Source organism: Solanum lycopersicum, chromosome 4 (genome assembly GCF_036512215.1).
Source record: "Solanum lycopersicum chromosome 4, SLM_r2.1".
In the NCBI taxonomy this organism is placed as follows: Eukaryota; Viridiplantae; Streptophyta; class Magnoliopsida; order Solanales; family Solanaceae; genus Solanum; species Solanum lycopersicum.
Genome location: NC_090803.1, coordinates 21,667,529 through 21,686,297, shown reverse-complemented (window position 1 = coordinate 21,686,297; position 18,769 = coordinate 21,667,529). Strand labels below are relative to the sequence as shown.

The 18,769-nt window shown below is 36.2% G+C and overlaps 1 protein-coding gene across 2 annotated transcripts in view; it reads right to left on the bottom strand.

Moving 5' to 3' along the window:
* The window catches only part of LOC101262006 (AP-1 complex subunit gamma-2-like), a 41,580-nt gene extending 23,405 nt beyond the window's left edge, over nt 1-18,175 (bottom strand). The window contains exons 1-9 of one of the 2 annotated variants that reach the window (XM_004237210.4): nt 17,725-18,175; nt 14,601-14,903; nt 14,184-14,325; nt 12,742-12,915; nt 10,068-10,247; nt 9,138-9,292; nt 4,361-4,451; nt 3,796-3,959; nt 3,486-3,540 (exon numbers count right to left, since the gene is read on the bottom strand). In XM_004237210.4, coding sequence (XP_004237258.1) covers nt 3,486-3,540; nt 3,796-3,959; nt 4,361-4,451; nt 9,138-9,292; nt 10,068-10,247; nt 12,742-12,915; nt 14,184-14,325; nt 14,601-14,903; nt 17,725-17,756 — 1,296 coding nt within the window. In that variant the 5' untranslated portion in view covers nt 17,757-18,175. The remainder of the gene's footprint in view (nt 1-3,485; nt 3,541-3,795; nt 3,960-4,360; nt 4,452-9,137; nt 9,293-10,067; nt 10,248-12,741; nt 12,916-14,183; nt 14,326-14,600; nt 14,904-17,724) is intronic. The other variant, XM_026030678.2, reaches the window with a different exon arrangement.
* Between the last annotated feature and the right edge of the window lie 594 nt (nt 18,176-18,769).

Below are 18,769 nucleotides of genomic sequence, written 5' to 3'. Positions count from 1 at the left end.
AAGAGCTTGGAATGTGGCAACATCTTCAGAAGAAAGGGAACAAGACAGGTGATCAATGATAGTCAACATCATATCATGGAATGTGAGGGGTTTGAACCAGGCGAACAAAAGGTGTATAATCAAGAACTTCATTCATAGTTGGAAAGCTGACATTTGTTGCTTTCAAGAGACGAAAATTGAGGGAGAGATTGGGAGCTTCGTGAAAGATTTATGGGCCAACAGATTAAATATTGCCAACTGGAAGCCGGTGGAACCAGAGGTGCTATTTTAATTATGTGGGATGGGAGAGTGTGGTCAGGGAAATTAGCAGCCTAGGAGCTTACTCCATTACATGTAAGCTCACTGGGATAAACAAAGACTTAATTTGGTTTCTCACAGGCATTTATGCTCCAAATATTAGGGTAGAAAGAGAGGAAGTCTAGTGGGAAGTTGGCTGTGCTAGAGGTTTATTTGATGGCCCGTGGGTGGTTTGCGAAGATTTTAACACAGCAAGATTCCCATCTAAAAAAAAGAATTACTCCAGAATATCTAGAGCAATGAATGTTGGACTTTATTGAGGACATGGGATTGTTGGATCCCCATTTAGTAGGGGCAAGTATACTTGGAGGAAAGGGGACAGGCATGACACAGCATCCAGATTAGATAGATTTCTCTTGTCTAATGAATGGGATGAAGTATTTAGAAACATCAAACAAACATTATTACACAAGGTTACCTCTGACCATAATCCCATAATGCTTCAAAGTGGGAATTGGAAACCCATGAGGTCCTATTTCAAATTTGAAAATTGGTGACTACAGAGGGTTTCCTGGATAGAATGAAGGAATGGTGGAGCTCTATAGCATGTGAAGGGAGGCCAGACTTTATCCTAGCGTTCAAACTGAAAGCTCTTATGGATAAATTGAGGGAATGGAGTAAAACATCCCAAGGAAGCTTAGCCTCTCAGAAACAGTGTTCTCAATCAAATTGCAGAATTAGAAGACGTGCAAGATCAAAGAGCTCTTCATGAAGATGAGATTAGACTAAAGGCTGATCTCCTTATAGAGTTCCAAAATTTAGCAAAATTTGAAGAGATATCTTGGCGACAAAGACCTAGGGTTACTTGGTTGAAGCAGGAGATAAGAACACAAAGTTCTTTCACAAAACTGCTAACTCTCACCGGAGATACAATAACATTGACGAATTAAATGTGGATGGTGAAGCAATCAAAAATCCAGAGTGAATAAAAAAAGAAATCATAGACTTCTACCAAAAGCTATATGCTGAAACTGAAACATGGAGACCCTCTGGTGGCTGCAGGGAAGGGCACAAAATTTCTGAAGAAGACAATAGGATGCTACAGGGGGAATTTGAGAACCAAGAGATATGGGAGTGTGTAAAGCTTTGTGCTGGAGACAAAGCTCTGGGTGCTAATGGTTACACCATGGCCTTCTATACCCACTGCTGGGAGGTTGTTGGGGAGGAAATCACTGTTGTAGTAAAAAATTTACAGGAGAGATGTTTCTTTGAGAAAAGCTTCAACTCCACCTATGTGGTGTTAATTCCCAAAAAGATGGGTGCAAAGAAACTCACAGATTTTAGACCCATTAGCTTAATTGGTAGTGTGTATAAAATAATCTCCAAGGTGTTAACTGAGAGGCTTAAAAAGGTTATGCACAAGCTAGTGGACACACAACAACTTGCTTTCATTAAAGGAAGAGAGATCATGGATGCTATTTTAATGGCTAATGAATATGCAGATTCTAGGATTAGAGTAGGAAATGGCATGAAGGTCTTCTTCTGGGAGGACAACTGGTTAGAACAAGGCTCCCTAAAAACCCTCTTCCCAGATATCTACATTCTGAACCAACAAAAAAAAGACACTGTAGCAAAAGTTTGGTCAAATCTGGGATGGAATGTGAGTTTTAGAAGACCTTTAGATGATTGGGAGATCCAAAGGCTAGTAGATTTCTTTCGAATCCTTGAACAATTCGAAGGAACCACCACCTCCCAAGATAGATTCTTTTGGAATAATAACTGCAACGGGAATTTCAGAGTGAAGGAAGCTTACAAAAAGTTGAACTCTTTCACGCATCAGGTTACTGGCTGGCCATGAAAACTTATCTAGAAAGTTAACATACCTCCTAAAGTGTCCTGCTTCACTTGGCTACTAGCGAAGCAGGATGTCTTGACTCAGGAGAACCTCATGAAAAGGGGTATCCAACTAAGTCCTAGGTGTTTCCTGTGTGGAGAAGGGACTGAAACAGTCAACCAGCTCATTCTTCCCGGTAGGATCACTAATATTTTGTGGAGCATTTTCATCAAATCGAAGGACCCACTTTGGGTGATGCCAAGAGATATTGTCCAAGCCCTGAAGATATGAGTAGCTTTGCCTACATTTCTGGTCATAGAGAAAGATGGAAGATCATCCCCACCTGTATCTTGTGGTCTATGTGGAAAGAGAGGAACCTCAGATGCTTCCAGAACAAAAGTAACAGCATCCAGAAGATGAAGATGAATTGCTTGGTTTTATTTCACTTTTGGTGTAAACAGGAGTATATGGAAGATCTAGAATCAGTAATGAATGCTTTAGGCACCTTGTAATTTTTGTTTATTTAGGATTGACGATCTTCCTGATACTCATTTGTAATAAATAAACCTGTAACAAGTTGTGGCAGGTTTGATTTTTTGGAATATAATACAAGACTGTTACCTTCTCAAAAAGAAACATATCGAGGATATCCCTAGCTGTTTTTTTGGACAATATTGATAAAGAAACTTGAGGTGCTTTTTTACAACCAAAAAAAATCACATCCAGATTTTAATTTTAAATGTTTGTCCAATTTAGCTATAATGTGGTGGATATATATGATGAGGGGAAATTGCTATATTTGGTATGCTCATTGCAGAACTGAGCTTCATTGTGCTATTGTATCAGTTGTATCCCAGAGGATTAAAAAAAATTGTGGAATTCTATATTTGGTATACCTGATTCCAAAAAAAAAATTGATATAGAGAATGCATATAGCCAACACAACTAATCTGGAATTGTGGCATAATTGTTATTGTTGTAAAGGATCATCCTACTAACATATATTTGTGAAATGGCGGTAAACTTGTCAGAATCACAAAAGCCTTTCACTAATAGAAATTTAATAAGAACTTTTTACTCCACTATTAAGAGGAAAGCCGCCACATATAACAAAAACTCCGTACTACTGTAACCTCTGCATTACCAAAGTTTAGCGCATAGAATATAGTTAGCTGCGTTCATGTCCAGGTAATAAAACATAAAAAGGGTCATTAAGGGAAAGACAAGATGGCTTAAAAGTTAGAAACACCACATCACATTGCCACAGAACCAAAATCATATTGTAGCCTGCACACCAACAATAAACACATAGGAGCACCATAAAATATTGATTTCAACGATAATTATGATATATAAATTTATTGAATAAACGAAAAAGAGATTTAAATTTATGAATCTACCAGTTTATGCATACCTCAGAGAGAACCTTGAGCATCTGATCAATGTACCAAATTTTTTCATGGGAGAACCTAGTTCACCATAAGCAGTTGTAAGCACAAGATGCATTAAAGAGAATAAACCCACATGTTCAGGAAAATTATGTAATCACATTACAACACAATAATCCCCTAGGAGACAGCCAGAAAAATCAACAGAAGTAAAAATAGGAAATAGCAAACTAACAACCAAAGATATATTTCCAGAATATTCAAAAGCAGGAGTACTTTATGAATTTTTACAAACATAAGAGATATAAGTTTGACATTTATTCAGTATTGACTTACTTTTCTACAATGGAACAGATTTTGGCAGTCAGGTCTCCCTTAAACTCTGGATCACTTACTTCGAGATGTTCAGTCAACTCCTTGGTCAATGGCTTCACATTGGTTTCGTTTACTAATAGACACACTAGGTCAAGGGCTCTTTTACGAATTGATGGATCGGAGTCCTGAAAATTAATAGCACATAAGTCGTAACAGAAATGATAAATGTGAAAACTTTGGGAAAAGATGTCAGACATTTGCATTTCAACTCAAGAAGCACTATAATAACGGAGGTACCAGCACGAAAAGATGCCATTAATAATGTATATACGTACGTGTTACACATTCCCCAGCAGCATCTACATAACTTTTACGACGGACCTTATAAAGCTAGAGTACCACACATCTAGAGCACAAATCATGAAAAGCTCTGGCTAGCACAATTCTAAACATACGCTAGAGATGTATTATGTAGGAGGTACTCCATTTGAGAGAAAAAGAACACAGATTGAAGAACAGGAAAACCGTGAAGCCGTAAATTGTTATGGTTTATGAGAAGAAACAATAAAATATAAAGGCAGTATACCTTCACACATTCTAAAATTGTTGCCCGATGTCTTTGTACTGCTTTACTATCTACAGCTATAGCTCTCATCAGCATGTTCAAGGCGACATATCTGAAATAATTGAACCTCAATAAAATGAAAAGCATATTGCAGAAGAGTAGAAGTAATTATGCAGCCAAAATAATGGCACTCAATCCACAGAAGGAAACCCCCTTTTCCGCCCCTTCCCCTAAATGAGAGAAACAAACAAAGAAAATTTAGATTTCGTTCAAGGATTGTTTTACACAATCAGGAGCATCTGAAGGTGGCAATAAAAATAAGCCAACTGACAGCACGAAAATTTTGTACTGAACCTCCTTACAGGTTGCGGTCACATGCACATCATACCAAAACCAGGGATGTATTGAGACAAACAGTACATAGGTTTTACTAAAAACCATATTTACAAATTTTACTTCAAAATCCTGCAAACTCCTAGCTAAATTGAATCTAGAACATTAATTATGGTGATAGTGTCATTTGAATATATTTGATTCACCAAAAACATAGTAAGAAAAAGGCAGTTTAGCTTAATCTGTTGCAAACTATTGTCTGTGCTGTCAAAACATCTACCATTCCTCTCCTTCCAAATCTTCATCCATATCTGTTTTTGCTTTCACACCAGCTTCCTCCCATCTCTAGATAGCTTCGGTAATCTTTCCAGGCATAGTCCATGAGATGCCTTTGGAATTTAAGAAAATCCTCCATAGCTGTCCAGTGACTTTGCAATGAGAAAATAGATGATCAACTGTCTTAGCCTTTTCCCCACAAAGAAAACACCTAGGACAAAGTGGCATCCCTCTCCTCATTAGATTGTCTTGGGTAAGAGCTGCTTCCTTGGCTAGCAACCAAATAAAGCAGGCCACTTTGTGGAATTTTGTTTTTCCAGCTGCCTTTCCATGGCCAGTTGCTTATGCATTGAGGTGTTTGATTCATCCACCAGTAAGCATTACTAACTTTGAACTGGCCATTCTTATTACCTCTCCACCATAAGGTATCTTAACCTACTTCCGGTCCATTGAATTGTTTGATAGTATTTAAGAAATATGCCACTCTTTGGATCTCGGATCTCCCAGTCATTTAGATGCCTTCTAAAGTTGAATCTCCATCCACGGGGTGTCCAAAATCCTACAATAGTCTTTTATTGATAGATACTAATGCATGAATATCCAACAAATTTTCCAATATTCCTGCCTCATGCCATTCATCTTTGCAAAAATCTCCATAATGTTCTGATAGACCTCCATAAACCAACTCCATATGGTGTTGTTATTTCCTTCATCATCCAGTGGTCTTCTTCTTCATGCTTAGCATTAATCACATTCCTCTGTAGAGTGTAATTCATATTGCTATATTTCCACAACCACTTCATTCTAAGGGCCTTGCTTTGGAATTTCAAGTTCTTGATTCCCAATTCCCCTTGTCCTTTGCTAGTTATCACTGCTTCCCATTTAACCAGATTATAACCCTTCTTTTCATTGTTTTCCTTGCCAGAGAAACTTTCTCCTCACCTTGTTTAATCTATTAATAACCCCATCTGGAATGGGAAAAATAGACATAATGTAGGTTGGGAGTGAATCAAGGACTGAATTGATGACAGTTAGTCTGCCTCCCCTAGAGAGATACTGAGCCTTCTATCTTGCCAATTTCTATTCACACCTTTCAATTACACTGTTCCATATTTCAGTTATTGTAGTTTTTTCTCCCAATGGCATCCCTATATAGATGGTGGTAGATTCCCTAATTCCCCACCTAGGATTGCATGCAAAATCTCCATGTTTTGCACCTCATTAATAGGACATAGGAAACTTTTCCTCCAATTAATGTCCAAAAACTCCTTCAAGAAGTACCAAAATCATCCACAAGGTCCGTGTTGATCCTCAGCATCACATAGTATCATAGTATCATCATCATATTGCAAGTGACTTATCTTCAGGTTCCTTTCTCCAATTTTGGCCACATCAAATCATCTGAGCCACCCTTTCATTTTTGTTGTTATGATCAAGCTATTAAGACCCTCCATAGCTATTAAGAAGAGAAAAGGTAACAAAGGATCTCCTTGTCTTAAACCCCTTGTGCACTGAAAATCTTACCGTTGAGATGCAGCATTTGACCCATTGTATCCACTTTTGACCAAAACCCATTCTTCTCATAGAATCCAATAAGTACTCCCACTTAACATAGTCATATGCTTTCTTCATGTCTAGCTTACCCGAGATTCTAGGATTTTTTTTGCTTTAGTCTGGAGTCAACAACTTCATTCGCTAATAGCACTACATCCATGATTTGTCTACCTTTGATGAAGGCAATTTGTTGTGGATCAATCAATTTGATCACATCCTAGTCTCTGCAAAGGCTATCTTCTGGTTATCCCTTTAAATTCTTGAAGCTTTCATCCCATTCTTCTGAAAAAAATATTCTGTCAATCCTAGAGGCTATCTTCTGGTTATCGCCTTTGAACCAAGTAAAATGGTTGTCTTCAAGTTGTATATCTATCAGCTTCAACTCGTCAATGACAACAGAGATTTCTCTCATACCCCTTGATCTTCTTAGACAATATCTCTTTCCAGTGATGAATCTGGCCACATTAAAATCCCCACATACTACCCAAGGACCTTCCATCAGACCCCTTACTGCTCCCTATCTCCTCCCACACTAATCATCTTTCTATGTAGCAGTTAGGAGCATATACCCCAGTGATATGACAAGAGAAGCCTTGCAATTGAGCCTCAATTTGCAGTTTAATGAGTAAGCACCTATTATAAGAAGATTTCTCCCTTCCATGTCGTGCTATCGCATAGCAATAGCATACCCCCTCTAGTGCCACTAGCTTCTGAGCAAGCAAATCTAACCAGCCTTCCTCCCAAAATTTATTTCACCTCCTCAGACAAATTCCACTCTAGTTTATTTCTTGCAGACAAATAATATCTACATTCTATTCTATCACTAAACTCTTAACCGATCTCTTTTTATCCTATTCCCATTATTTATTTATTTATTTATTAGAGAGAAAAAATTGACATCAAAAGACACAAGACAGTTCAGCTCTTGGGAGCCTCTAAATCTTGTGTTCTTGCAGAAATTCACATTCTCCATTCTTCTGCATGTCGAGAACTATCCACCAGTAGAAGTAGTTCCATAGCTTCTTCTTCATGTCCTTGGAAATCTGCTCCAAGCTTTTTGCCCGGTTTTATTATATTCTGCTTCACCCACAATGATGTTTCCCTTTCCTTGCATATGATCGATTGTTGTTGGACTTGCAGTGGTTCTGCATCCTCAATATCCCATTCCCCTACTATTCTGAGTTTCTCTCCCCAACCTCAATTAATCTATTTGTGATATTGTAGGTCTCTTTCTCCCCCAACTCCTTGTCAGTTGCTTCTATTAATTGCTGCTCAACTTCTACTGTTACTTCTCCTGACATGCCTTCTCTCGACACATTCATTGTCTCCCTCTCCTCAATTATCGATCTACTTCTAATCTTCATGGCTGCTGGCTCTGTTCCTGGGAGATATTGAACTTCTTCTTTCATCATCTTATTATATAATGAATGTTCTACCTCAACTTTGATTTTTTTTTAATTTCTTCTTTAGGTATGATGACTATATGTCCCAACTCCCAACTTTTTTTCTTTGGGTCCAAAAGTTGTGAAAAACTTGGCTCAAACTCCATTTTAGCCAAATAAAAATGTTTTAGCTAAAATAATGGAGAACAGACATGTTTTAGCTAAAATAATGGAGAACAGACTATGTATTTCCTGTTATCTTTTTTCTTTAGATGCACTAGTTATTTATTTCAACCATGTACTTTTGTTTTCGGGTGAAATTAATTTTTTTAAAAAAAATTGACTAGAGCTCTAGTATTTTTTGCCTAATAAAAAAGTTATAGCAAAACTAATGACAAAGCAACTGTCTACTTTTTTATTTCTTAATTAGATGCAATTTCTATATATTTCAACTGTGAATTTTTCTTTTTTGGCAAAATCATCCTTGTATAATAATAATAAACTTCAACTGTGTATTTCTTTTATATCTTTTTTTAGATGCAATGACTTTTTTGTAGGCCAAATTTGTAAAAGTAATTAATTGAAACTTCATCACTTTTAGCAAAATAAAAAAATTTAGCCATAAGGAAGTTCTAGGCAAATTCTCTCACAAATTTGACTGGAAAAAGATGACCTAAAAAATTATTGAATTTCAAAAGGTAAAAGAACTTTTTATTTAAATGAAATAAGACATGGAAAGTAAAATCCACATGGCAAGCCAAGCACGTGCATGCCACTTCCCTGGGATGAGATCATCCGGGAGGGGGGTAATACTATCAAACAGCTAAGTTCAGGCATAATTATCAGCACAAATAGTTTAGAGCTGCAACTAATAATCCATGCAAAATTTTAGGGGAGCTTTTAGATATTCTGCCAATTTGTAATTATAGGTTTGGTCCAAATTATTGTTCTAGTTACACTCCTGATGTAACACAATAGAATCATAACTCAAGACCTTTCACATTCAGATGTGCGGCAGGCAAAGAAATAATACATACCACTCATTTCCCAACATATTTGAAAAATCAATTGGAGGATGTTCAGGAAGAAGTCACATATTGAAGGTGCACAAACTTTGAAAACGATTAATTCAGTTTCAACCAAAGAATATTCTAAGGTGCAATCCTAAGACACAGAAAAAGAGTCCCAAACAAATTGGTAGATTACCCAAACAAATTTTCGGAATAAAATTTAACTAGATGAATGAAGATGACCTGATGTTATTGTCACGGTTGGACAAAAATCTTCCCAAAATATTAATAGCAAGCACTCGTAAACCACCATTATCTTCAATGTTCATGATGGTTTCAACACATTCATAGAGAATAGCGTTGCCTGCATTTTTGTTTGACTCTGTCTTTGTTGCTACCTAAAAAGTAATTTAAAATTGTTAGACAATGAATAAGAAAATGAAATTTTGACTTTACACAATAACTTCCCTGATGAATAGCAAATTCCATTTCTTCTTATTCATACAGATAATAGTAGTTCCAGTGATGGTAACATAGTTCAACTTGCCACAAATTAGTTGTAAAAATGAGCCAGGAGAAAAAGCAAAAATACAATAGCCTCAGATTGTTGTATTTTCTATGATGTTTGTGTTAATCAGAGTCTCTGAACTGTGAAAAAACTTATTCTGCAATGCATATGCTCAACACAACCATTTACTAGCTTCATTCAGTATCCTCATCAAGGATTCACACAATAAATTTTCCAAATAAAAATAGCTAGCCCAGCAGGGTGATTGTGAGTATTAATAAAGATCAACGAAAACAGGGAACAAAATGAAATGAAAAGAGCCGTGAACACCCAATGAGCATAAAGTAACTATATACACTTGTCCTTTAACTTTGACTATAAGCATCATCAAGTACAAATATACCTTGCTTTCTTTATCCTTTTCTATAAGTAATCATTTATCATCAACAATCTGGCTAATCTTGTACACACAGAGAGGAAAAAAACTCATTCTTCTGTCTTTACAGACTAATCAAGGGAATAGGCCATTCTAATGCAAGATTCACACATCAACTGCCAAAATGTTGACAAAACAAGCCTATGAGGAAAGCATTCGTAAAAATTCAAAACTGTACAACTCCATGACATTCACATATGCTAAAATAGATCACTGAGCTATAACTGACCTGAGCAAGAATGTCATTCATGGAATCACTAGCGTCAGCATCACCTTGGCCCAAAACACGCAAGACCTTGAGCAATCTTATATGAAGAAAAGGATCTGAAATGCCGGAAATGTCATATTCAGGTGCATACGGGCTGTTGGCAACATCCTTTAGCACTTTCACTAAACCATCTGTGCATGTCTATAACCACAGATGAACAGAAACAAAACAAAAAAGATAATGTAAATGCCTAGTTGAACTGAAATGAACCTTCAAATCTTATCTATCTCATAATTCAAATACGCATTTAAGCTCAAAGCTAATGCATAGAATATATCAACTAATGTTTCATATAATGGATGGCAAGGTGAGGCATATCAATGTGGAGATGGGATCATTGATAACTGCCATTAGTTAAAAACGTTTGACCTCCAATTTTTTGGTCTAAAGGAGATAAGTAGACAAAATTTATATCACCCCCCCCCCCCCGCCCCCCTTAAATATGAGCGATGTCAAGAAACCGAAAGAATAATTCATTTCCCCTTATACCTCATATTTAACCAAAGAGACACAAAATTATGCCTCCTCTTTTACTTCATAATGTCCCACCTCTTGTCTTTTCACCCCAATCAATCATTACACAAGTGAATTTAAGAAATTACCTGTGCAGGTTTAGTCATTCTTTTCAGTTGGAACATCAGAAAAGAGAGTGTGTGGTGTAGAAAGGAAGAATCAGAATGAAAGATTGGATAAGATCCTATTAACATTCTTCGACCAATAAAAGTAGAGGCATGTTATCAAATCTAACTTAACAAGTCAGACAAAACTAACTTTCTGGAAAGTAGAAATCTCAGCAAATAATACTACTTCCATAAAAATATTGCAAACTTTACAACAAGCAAGAAAAATAATAATAGGTTGACCAAGCATTTCTGCTCCAAAACATTTACATGGAACGAAAGCAGCATGGAAATCTAGCCCATTATGCCTCTTTTAGGCATTTGAAACAGAAGGTTGGGAGGATTTATCAGAGTAAGTGTTCGTATTGTTTCATATGCACTTTTAGCATTTTGAAAGAATATCTTTTTGTACAGGTAGTTGGGTAGGCTTGACAGGAGAATGACAGTAGCTTACGAAGCCCAAATGAACTTACGGGTCATTTGGTTGCTGGTCTAGAGCTATGCAAGTATTAGTTATACAGGAATTAGTTATGTAGGATTTTGCTATGCAGGTTTTAGTCACTCATGTATTAGTTAGTCCATCTTCTATCATGTAGAAAATAATACATAACTTCTCCCACAACTTATACAAGTATAGTTGCACAGGATCCTAAATTTCTATTCAAACACCATAATTGGTGTGTTGAATTTTATACATAGCAAAAAAAATGCTATAAAAAATGTACAAGTTCTGCAGGATTTAAATAAATTATATCACCTCCTAGCCTGCAATAAAATGACCCCTTATAGTTTAGGAACCATCTTGAAAAATCAATAAAACGATATTTAATTCATAACAAAATGTCTCTCCTAGTGTTGTGCCCCACCCCAGCCCCTTGGGTAACATCTTCCACTTTTTACCAGGTTGAAACCCTTTGGTTTGGAGACTAGAAAAGGACAGGTTGACACACCATAGCAGATTATTACCTTTGGTTCGGATACTAGAAAAGCACAGAGCAAGGAAGAGAAACAAAATGAGGGAAAACGGGAAGAGTAGTAGAAAGGTACTAACTTTCCTTTTTGGGCTGAAAGAGAGAACAGGAAAGGAAATAAGAGATTTTGTTGATCCAGTGAGAAATTTTGCGTGTCCGAGAGGATTATAGTTTCCATTTAGCATACCCAATAAGAGAACAGAAATTTCTAGAACTTCTTCTTGGCATTCCTTTCTTACCTTCCAGACAAACCAGTTAGTCACAAGTACCAGTCACAGATTTTCCCAACATTATCAAGAAAAGAAAAGGATCCCTGAATTTGGACAAGCAATAACTCAGCAAATAAAGGAATTCTGTGCAAGTAAAATAATTCTTTTTTGTTTTGTTTTTTAAAGGGTAAACAAAACATATCCTTGTAGAACCAAAAGTGGGAAAAAGAACATTAGTAGACACAAGAATGATAAGGTCAAAGCCCTAAATGACAAAAAGCACTATTTCACATGGCAAATAAACTCAAAATCCTAATATAAAAGACAGTAAAATATGGAGTTACAACAACAAACGTCATGCTCCTAACAAGTACATAGAGTAAGACCAAGAAAGTGGAAATCTTAATACCAATCAGACTATCTTCTACCATCTTTTTTCCCCTTTCTCTATATTTCCCCCTTATTTTGGTTGGCTGGGAGGTCTTACGTTCCCGCCGTAGTTGTCAGTGCATATATTCCCATCAATTTTGATTATTGTATCATACTCTTTTAGGCCCAGGTTCCCGCATTTAATTTAAGAAGATCAGATCCCCTGACTATAGTTGGAAATTGCTATAGAAAGAGAAAAATGCTGGTTCTTTATGTAACTGTGTCTATATTTAGAGTTGTACACCAGTTAAAATGAAGATGTGTTCCTTTCTTAACAATAGCTTCTCAGAACTGCATTCAAGAGCAGAATGTCACAAAAATGAGAAAGAACGAGCAATATGTAACAGATTTCCTTATGACCGAATGTACAAGTAGCAAAAGATAATGGTGTCCATATTAACCTTACCTTTCTAAAATATTCAAGGGCCTCTGCACTAACTTTGCATAGATCTGCGCAAAGCTGGACACCGGTGATGAGGACTCCATGGTGCTTCTCTTTTAGCAAGGCAGCTACAGGGTTAACAAAATTTTCGGCAAGATCTGGGACCTTCTTTATAATTCTTATAGAACAAAGTGCAGCCTACAGTAGACCAGTAGACCAAAGTAAAGTGAACAGATGTTGGTAACAAACATATGTGAGTAACAAAGGCACATCAGACCAGCAGTACTTAAATACACAGAAGAGAATACTTAAAGATCGAAGGATGATTTTGAATAATATGCATAAGTCAACCTTGTTCAAAGGAGGCCACAGAGAAAAAGGAAGAGTGCAAATTAGAAATGGAGCCCAAGAGGATCGATTTTCTTATATAACAAACCCCACCCATAACGAAACCCCTTCTTCTCCGCCCTCCTATGCAGAAGTCAATAGTGGCCCTTTCCCACTTTGCTTCCTTGGTGACTCCAACCTCCAACATCACATTTGGAGGTAGAAGTCCTTTCACTGGGCTACTCCTTTCTTAGTGGAGCCCAAATGATAGTTCACAAAAAAAAATTATGGTTGATTATGGGAAGCAATCATATAAATGCACGGTTCCAAAAGGATCTGATAAGATATGCCTACAGACCTAATGGTAATAGCTACTCATAAAACAATGAATGGTCTGCATTGGTGACTAAACTAAGCAAAAGTAGTCTGAGTCTGCTTTTCCCCGTATTTAACTTGATTCTGGAGTCAATTTTCTGTTGAGCAATCAATGTCAAGCAAGAACATTTAATTGCCTATGATAATCAATTGTCGATTTCTCATCCGTATTTATTCCCAATTCCTACATGGAGTTTGATGACAGCTCTGCTTAGAGCATAATGCAAATTTCACCATCTAGGATTGCATAAATGATAGCTTCCATTATAAAGACTCCATCTCAACATTTTACTAACCAGCAACTTCTGATCTGAAGAACAGTCTCCATATTACTGTAGGTCAGGAAAAGTCACCTTCTAATAACAAATCCTGAAATTCCTGATAAATTCCTTGTTCCTCATGCACAGATTGGCTCAGACATCCCACAGACATCATAATAAAATTGAGCAAGTTCACTTTCTCTAACACAACACATAGAAATTCCTATTAAGCTATCAGTGTTTCCACACATGCGTTAAGCATTTTGTCTTTTCCTTTTAACTCACCATCCCCCCAGTTCTGTACAGATGAACCTCAACTTTAAAAATTGATTCATCAGTGAGTTCTTCAAGAAATTAAAATTTAACGAGTTTGTGTGAGCAAGCTTAGTCCCACAGAACTTCACATTGGAATGGAACTTCAACAACTTAAAAGAACTTCACATTAGAATGGAACTTCAACAACTTAAAAGAACTTTATCTATTAGCAAGAGATGTAAGACTTACCTTCTTTCGGATATTAGGATCTCTAAACTGAAGTAATCTTTCAATTTCAGGAGCTAAATCACGAGCCATTTCTGCAGAACAAATGTTTCCCAAGGCGCAAAGCGCAAGTCCAACAATATATTGGTTGGTGTGATTAAGATCTCTATTAAAAGTTAAGGTATCTTTTAAAATAAAATTCCATCTTCCGAACGAAGCGACCAGCAATAGACTTTTCTTATTCTATTGTTTCTTCTTTCGGGAGATGAATCAAGTTGTTTTTGAAAAAACAAAAGAGAAGATATGAAAAAACCCGAATCCAGCAATTCTCTCTTCAATCATTTTAATTTGGTCTGATCATTCAAGTGACTTCTACTAATGTAGATAAAGAAAGAAATTAAGGAGAGACCACAATAAAAGCAGCAAGTCTGAAATGGATACTGTTTTATAGAATTTGTAACCAACATTAGAACTTCTTGTCTTTCATCAAGCAGCAACATTAGACCAAGATATCCTATTCGTTTCTCTGGGAATCCCGGAGATGCAATTAACTTCAAGCATTCCATTTGACCGAAATGTGTAGGGTAACCAAGCATGTGAATAAACATTAGTTTTGCAAGATTACGATGTCTATAATCTGGATCGTTTTCACTGATAGAAGCTCTAATAGCAGCACACTCCTTTCTTACTACGCCACGCTCTTCTGCTGCAGTTTTGCAAGCACGGATAGCCCGAATCATGTCCCTGCATTGGAACAATAACGGTAATCATCATCTTTATCACATCTACGCTATCTTATGAACTACGCATCTTTAGTTAACCAAACATAATCTGACACAGAAACTTAGCATCAGCATCCTTACACACTTTTTCTTTTTTCCTGTGGGAATGGTTGTGCAAGGATGGGATAAGTAAAATGATATAGTCAGTCAGTAGGTGAAGAGAAATGTTGTTTCATAAAAAATTATTGTGATGCAGGTAATTCCTGCTTTCTGAACGCTTTCTGTGAGAAAATAAAATAATCTTTAATGGGTTACACCTCTTAGGATACATCCACACTGTTTCCTTACCCATCAGAAACAATTCCAAAACTAAATAATGAGAAAGAACGCTTGCCTAGTGTGGATTACCTCTCCTATGTGATTTGCGAGTATTGCATAGGAGCGGGGTTTTACCATGTGCGCACCCAAAAGGGTAGCGACTGCAGGTTTCCCTTGTCGTCAAAAAAAATGTGGAGCATCATGCAGTTAAACAAAGAGAAAGAAAAACAGTTCTATTCTATATCAAATGAAATGTAAACTGTGATGCTGCTATACGACAAGGCAGCATAGGCGCCAACAAAGCTGTAAACCAATCAATTCAGAGGTAACTGAAACCATATGTATAAGAACTACATGTGACCTGGAATATGTAGAAAACAGAACACATTTAAATTAAACCAAACTAAGCTAAAAGTGTTTTTATATTTCAAAAGTAGAACTTTTAGTTCAGTTTGGTTTAATTTAAAACAAGCAACTTGCCAACTGCCAACCCTCATGAAAACTAATGGGAGTCCGAAAAAGAAGCTAGCAAACTGCCAACTTGGACAAAACTAAAACCACAAGTTTTCAGAATAATGTGTAGACAAACACAACAACAACAACTACTATGCTTCAATTCCAAACAAGTTTGAGTGAGCTTCCAGCCCCGTGCAACCAAGAACTAGTAGCATGCTCCAGTGTAGAAAAGAATAACCAATCACATAGACTCATGAAAAAACACATTTTTTCATAACTTTGAATCTCTAGATTAAGCAAATCCTCACATCTGAAATATCATTCATCCATAGCTAAACAAATATCATATACAGATAACCTCAAATTTCATACTTATTAGCCATATTTTATATTAGTGACCAACAATTTTTTCAAAGCACCATATACTAAATACAAAGGTTATTGAAATCCAACATCATAACAAGCGACGATGTCCACACACTCTCACTTCTAAGGCCAAGTCATGGAGGAAAAGAAGAAACCAGCTCTTAGAGAAGCTACCACCAAAGGGTTTAAATACTATCTAAACATGGTATCAAGCAATAAGACAAAAGAACAGACAACGTGGCACATTGGGAGGATCCTTCAGTTTGATCTTCCTCTCAGATTGGCATTACAGAACAATCTGAAAATCGGTGAAAGCATTTAGATGTTTAATTTATCAGATATCTAGGATTATTAAAAAGCTTCCTGTGCTAACAAAATAATGATGGAAAGTTCCATACATATCTTGATATTATACACCTCATTGTGGGACTATACTTGGTATGTTGTTGGTATCTCGATATAGATACAAAAAAAAGGAGCAAGTGGCTGATCTTTATTTCTTATTTTTTGTCCAGATTGCAAAGTCTAAGACTATAACAATCAATGATGAGCATTAAAGAAATCGTAGAGAAAAAACAAACAATTAAATTTAGATTGCTATAAAATTAGCCTTTCTGGTGGTAAAAGACAAAAGCTAAGATTATAACTATCTAGTTAAGAGATCAAGGCCACTAATGGTACTAATCACTACAATACTGCATTCTAGGGAGCCACATCACATAACACTTGCATGATATTATTGCTTCATAGCTGTGCAGGTCATCTACTCAACACCATATTTCATGGTTTAAAGAACGCCTGATCATGGATTTTGAGTTTTTGGGTGTGTTCACTGTGTAAAAGAATCCAATTTTTCCATGCTCAGTTGGACAAAATCTTTGGAAAACATTTTCTCTAGGAAAATAAGTACTTAAAAATAAGGATAATGGCTTCCCTAATGGAAGTATGGAAAACAAGTTTCACAAGTGGTATTCCACATTGATTATGTCCTCCCCACTCTCCATCACACCTTATCTTCAGGCCTACCCCCATCGTCCCATCCCCACCACCCCACCCCTTACACGCACCTTCCATAGTATTTGTCTAGATTATAAGCAAATGGTTTTAGGATAATATGTTTTGCTTAAAAACCAAACATAAGAAAATACGTAAGATATCCAGTTATTTTCCTAGAAAATGTTTTCCTTCAAACAGAACACACCCTTTGTGTCCACTGAACCAGTATAGGTATGATCAGCATTTTCGTTTGGATCAATCATCCAATTCCAATAGTTCCCTCTTTCTCTTAACTAAGCCCAGAACCAACACAGTTCCAGACTTTAAGCTTAAACTATGCAACGTCAACCATTTCTGAAATGTTGTGTTTAAGCAAAGCCTAAACCAATAAACCCCATGAACAAGAAGAAATTGAAAAAATAAACAAAAGTTTAAACAAAGTGACAAGACAATTATGAATTCAAGCTTAAATCCCTTACAACCAAGTAACATATTACCTGAAAACATCTCTTAAATAAATGCAACATTAACCCAAACATGGATACCAATTCATCACCAATAACAACACAACAACAATCACCCTTAATTGAAAACTAGTCAGGTGGACTATATAGATCCTCTAAGAAACAATGGAATCATGCAACAAAAGAATAATAACAATAACAATGACAATGCGAGAAAATGTGGAACTTGGTACAATTACTAACCTGAGACGCGTGCCGGAGGAAAAGGGGTTCATGATTGGGTCCGCCTTGAAACTATGAGAAAGCTCGATCAGATCCAGGAGTGCTGACTATTTTAACTGTTTACGAGTAGATTTAATTGCAAAATGAGAGCAGAATCTATCAATGGAGATCTGAGGAAGATGCAATTAAAGCATCTGAGAATCAATCAGTTGCTAATTGGGTTGAAATTGGTCGTTTTGGATCTGGAAATGAACAAAACAAGAAGAAGAAAGAGAAATAATAGGAGTCGAGATGATTTTATGCAAAATTGAATTGAATGAACAATCTGTGTATCACATGAAAAAAAAAATCTTATTTTTGTTTCCAAATGAAATTACTGCTCAAACTTTACTCCGTTTCAATTTGTTCTTATTTTTTCTTGGTAATCCGATTGTTTTAGATTTGTTTAAGATTGGAAAAATAAAAATAATTTATTACATACTCTATATTTTCAATTTAATATAATAAAATTTTAAAAAATATAATTAATTTTTGGAATTGAACTAAATCTATACAATAAAAAAAATAACAGAATATCACATAAATATATTCCGCTTTAATTAAGACCAATATATAACCTTAATAAAAGATACAAAGTTCGAACTCATTTAATAAAAGTACTTTATCCTTTCACGTCTTGACATAGCAAAGTCACTTAACATGAATTCATAAAATTCATACATACATAACATAAGTATTACTTGCATACATGTAATAATCTTATCTTAGTTCATTTCTTACTTTGGGAGACATAGCCATAACCGATATAGACCATGTGATCTACATGGAATCTAGTGTTCTCCTCCCACACCAATAAGAGAGTGTTAACACTTGTCTAATGTGTAACCAATGATACAAAGATATCTAGGTGGAATCCACAATCTATAACCTATGCGGGTACGTAGTTATAAAACATGGAGATTGCTTCTAGAAACCTAGACTTACTAGAGTGGAGGTTTCCATCTCATGAGACAACATCTATGTTGGGAACCCAGACTTGCTAAATCTGAAATTTCTCTTGTGGGAA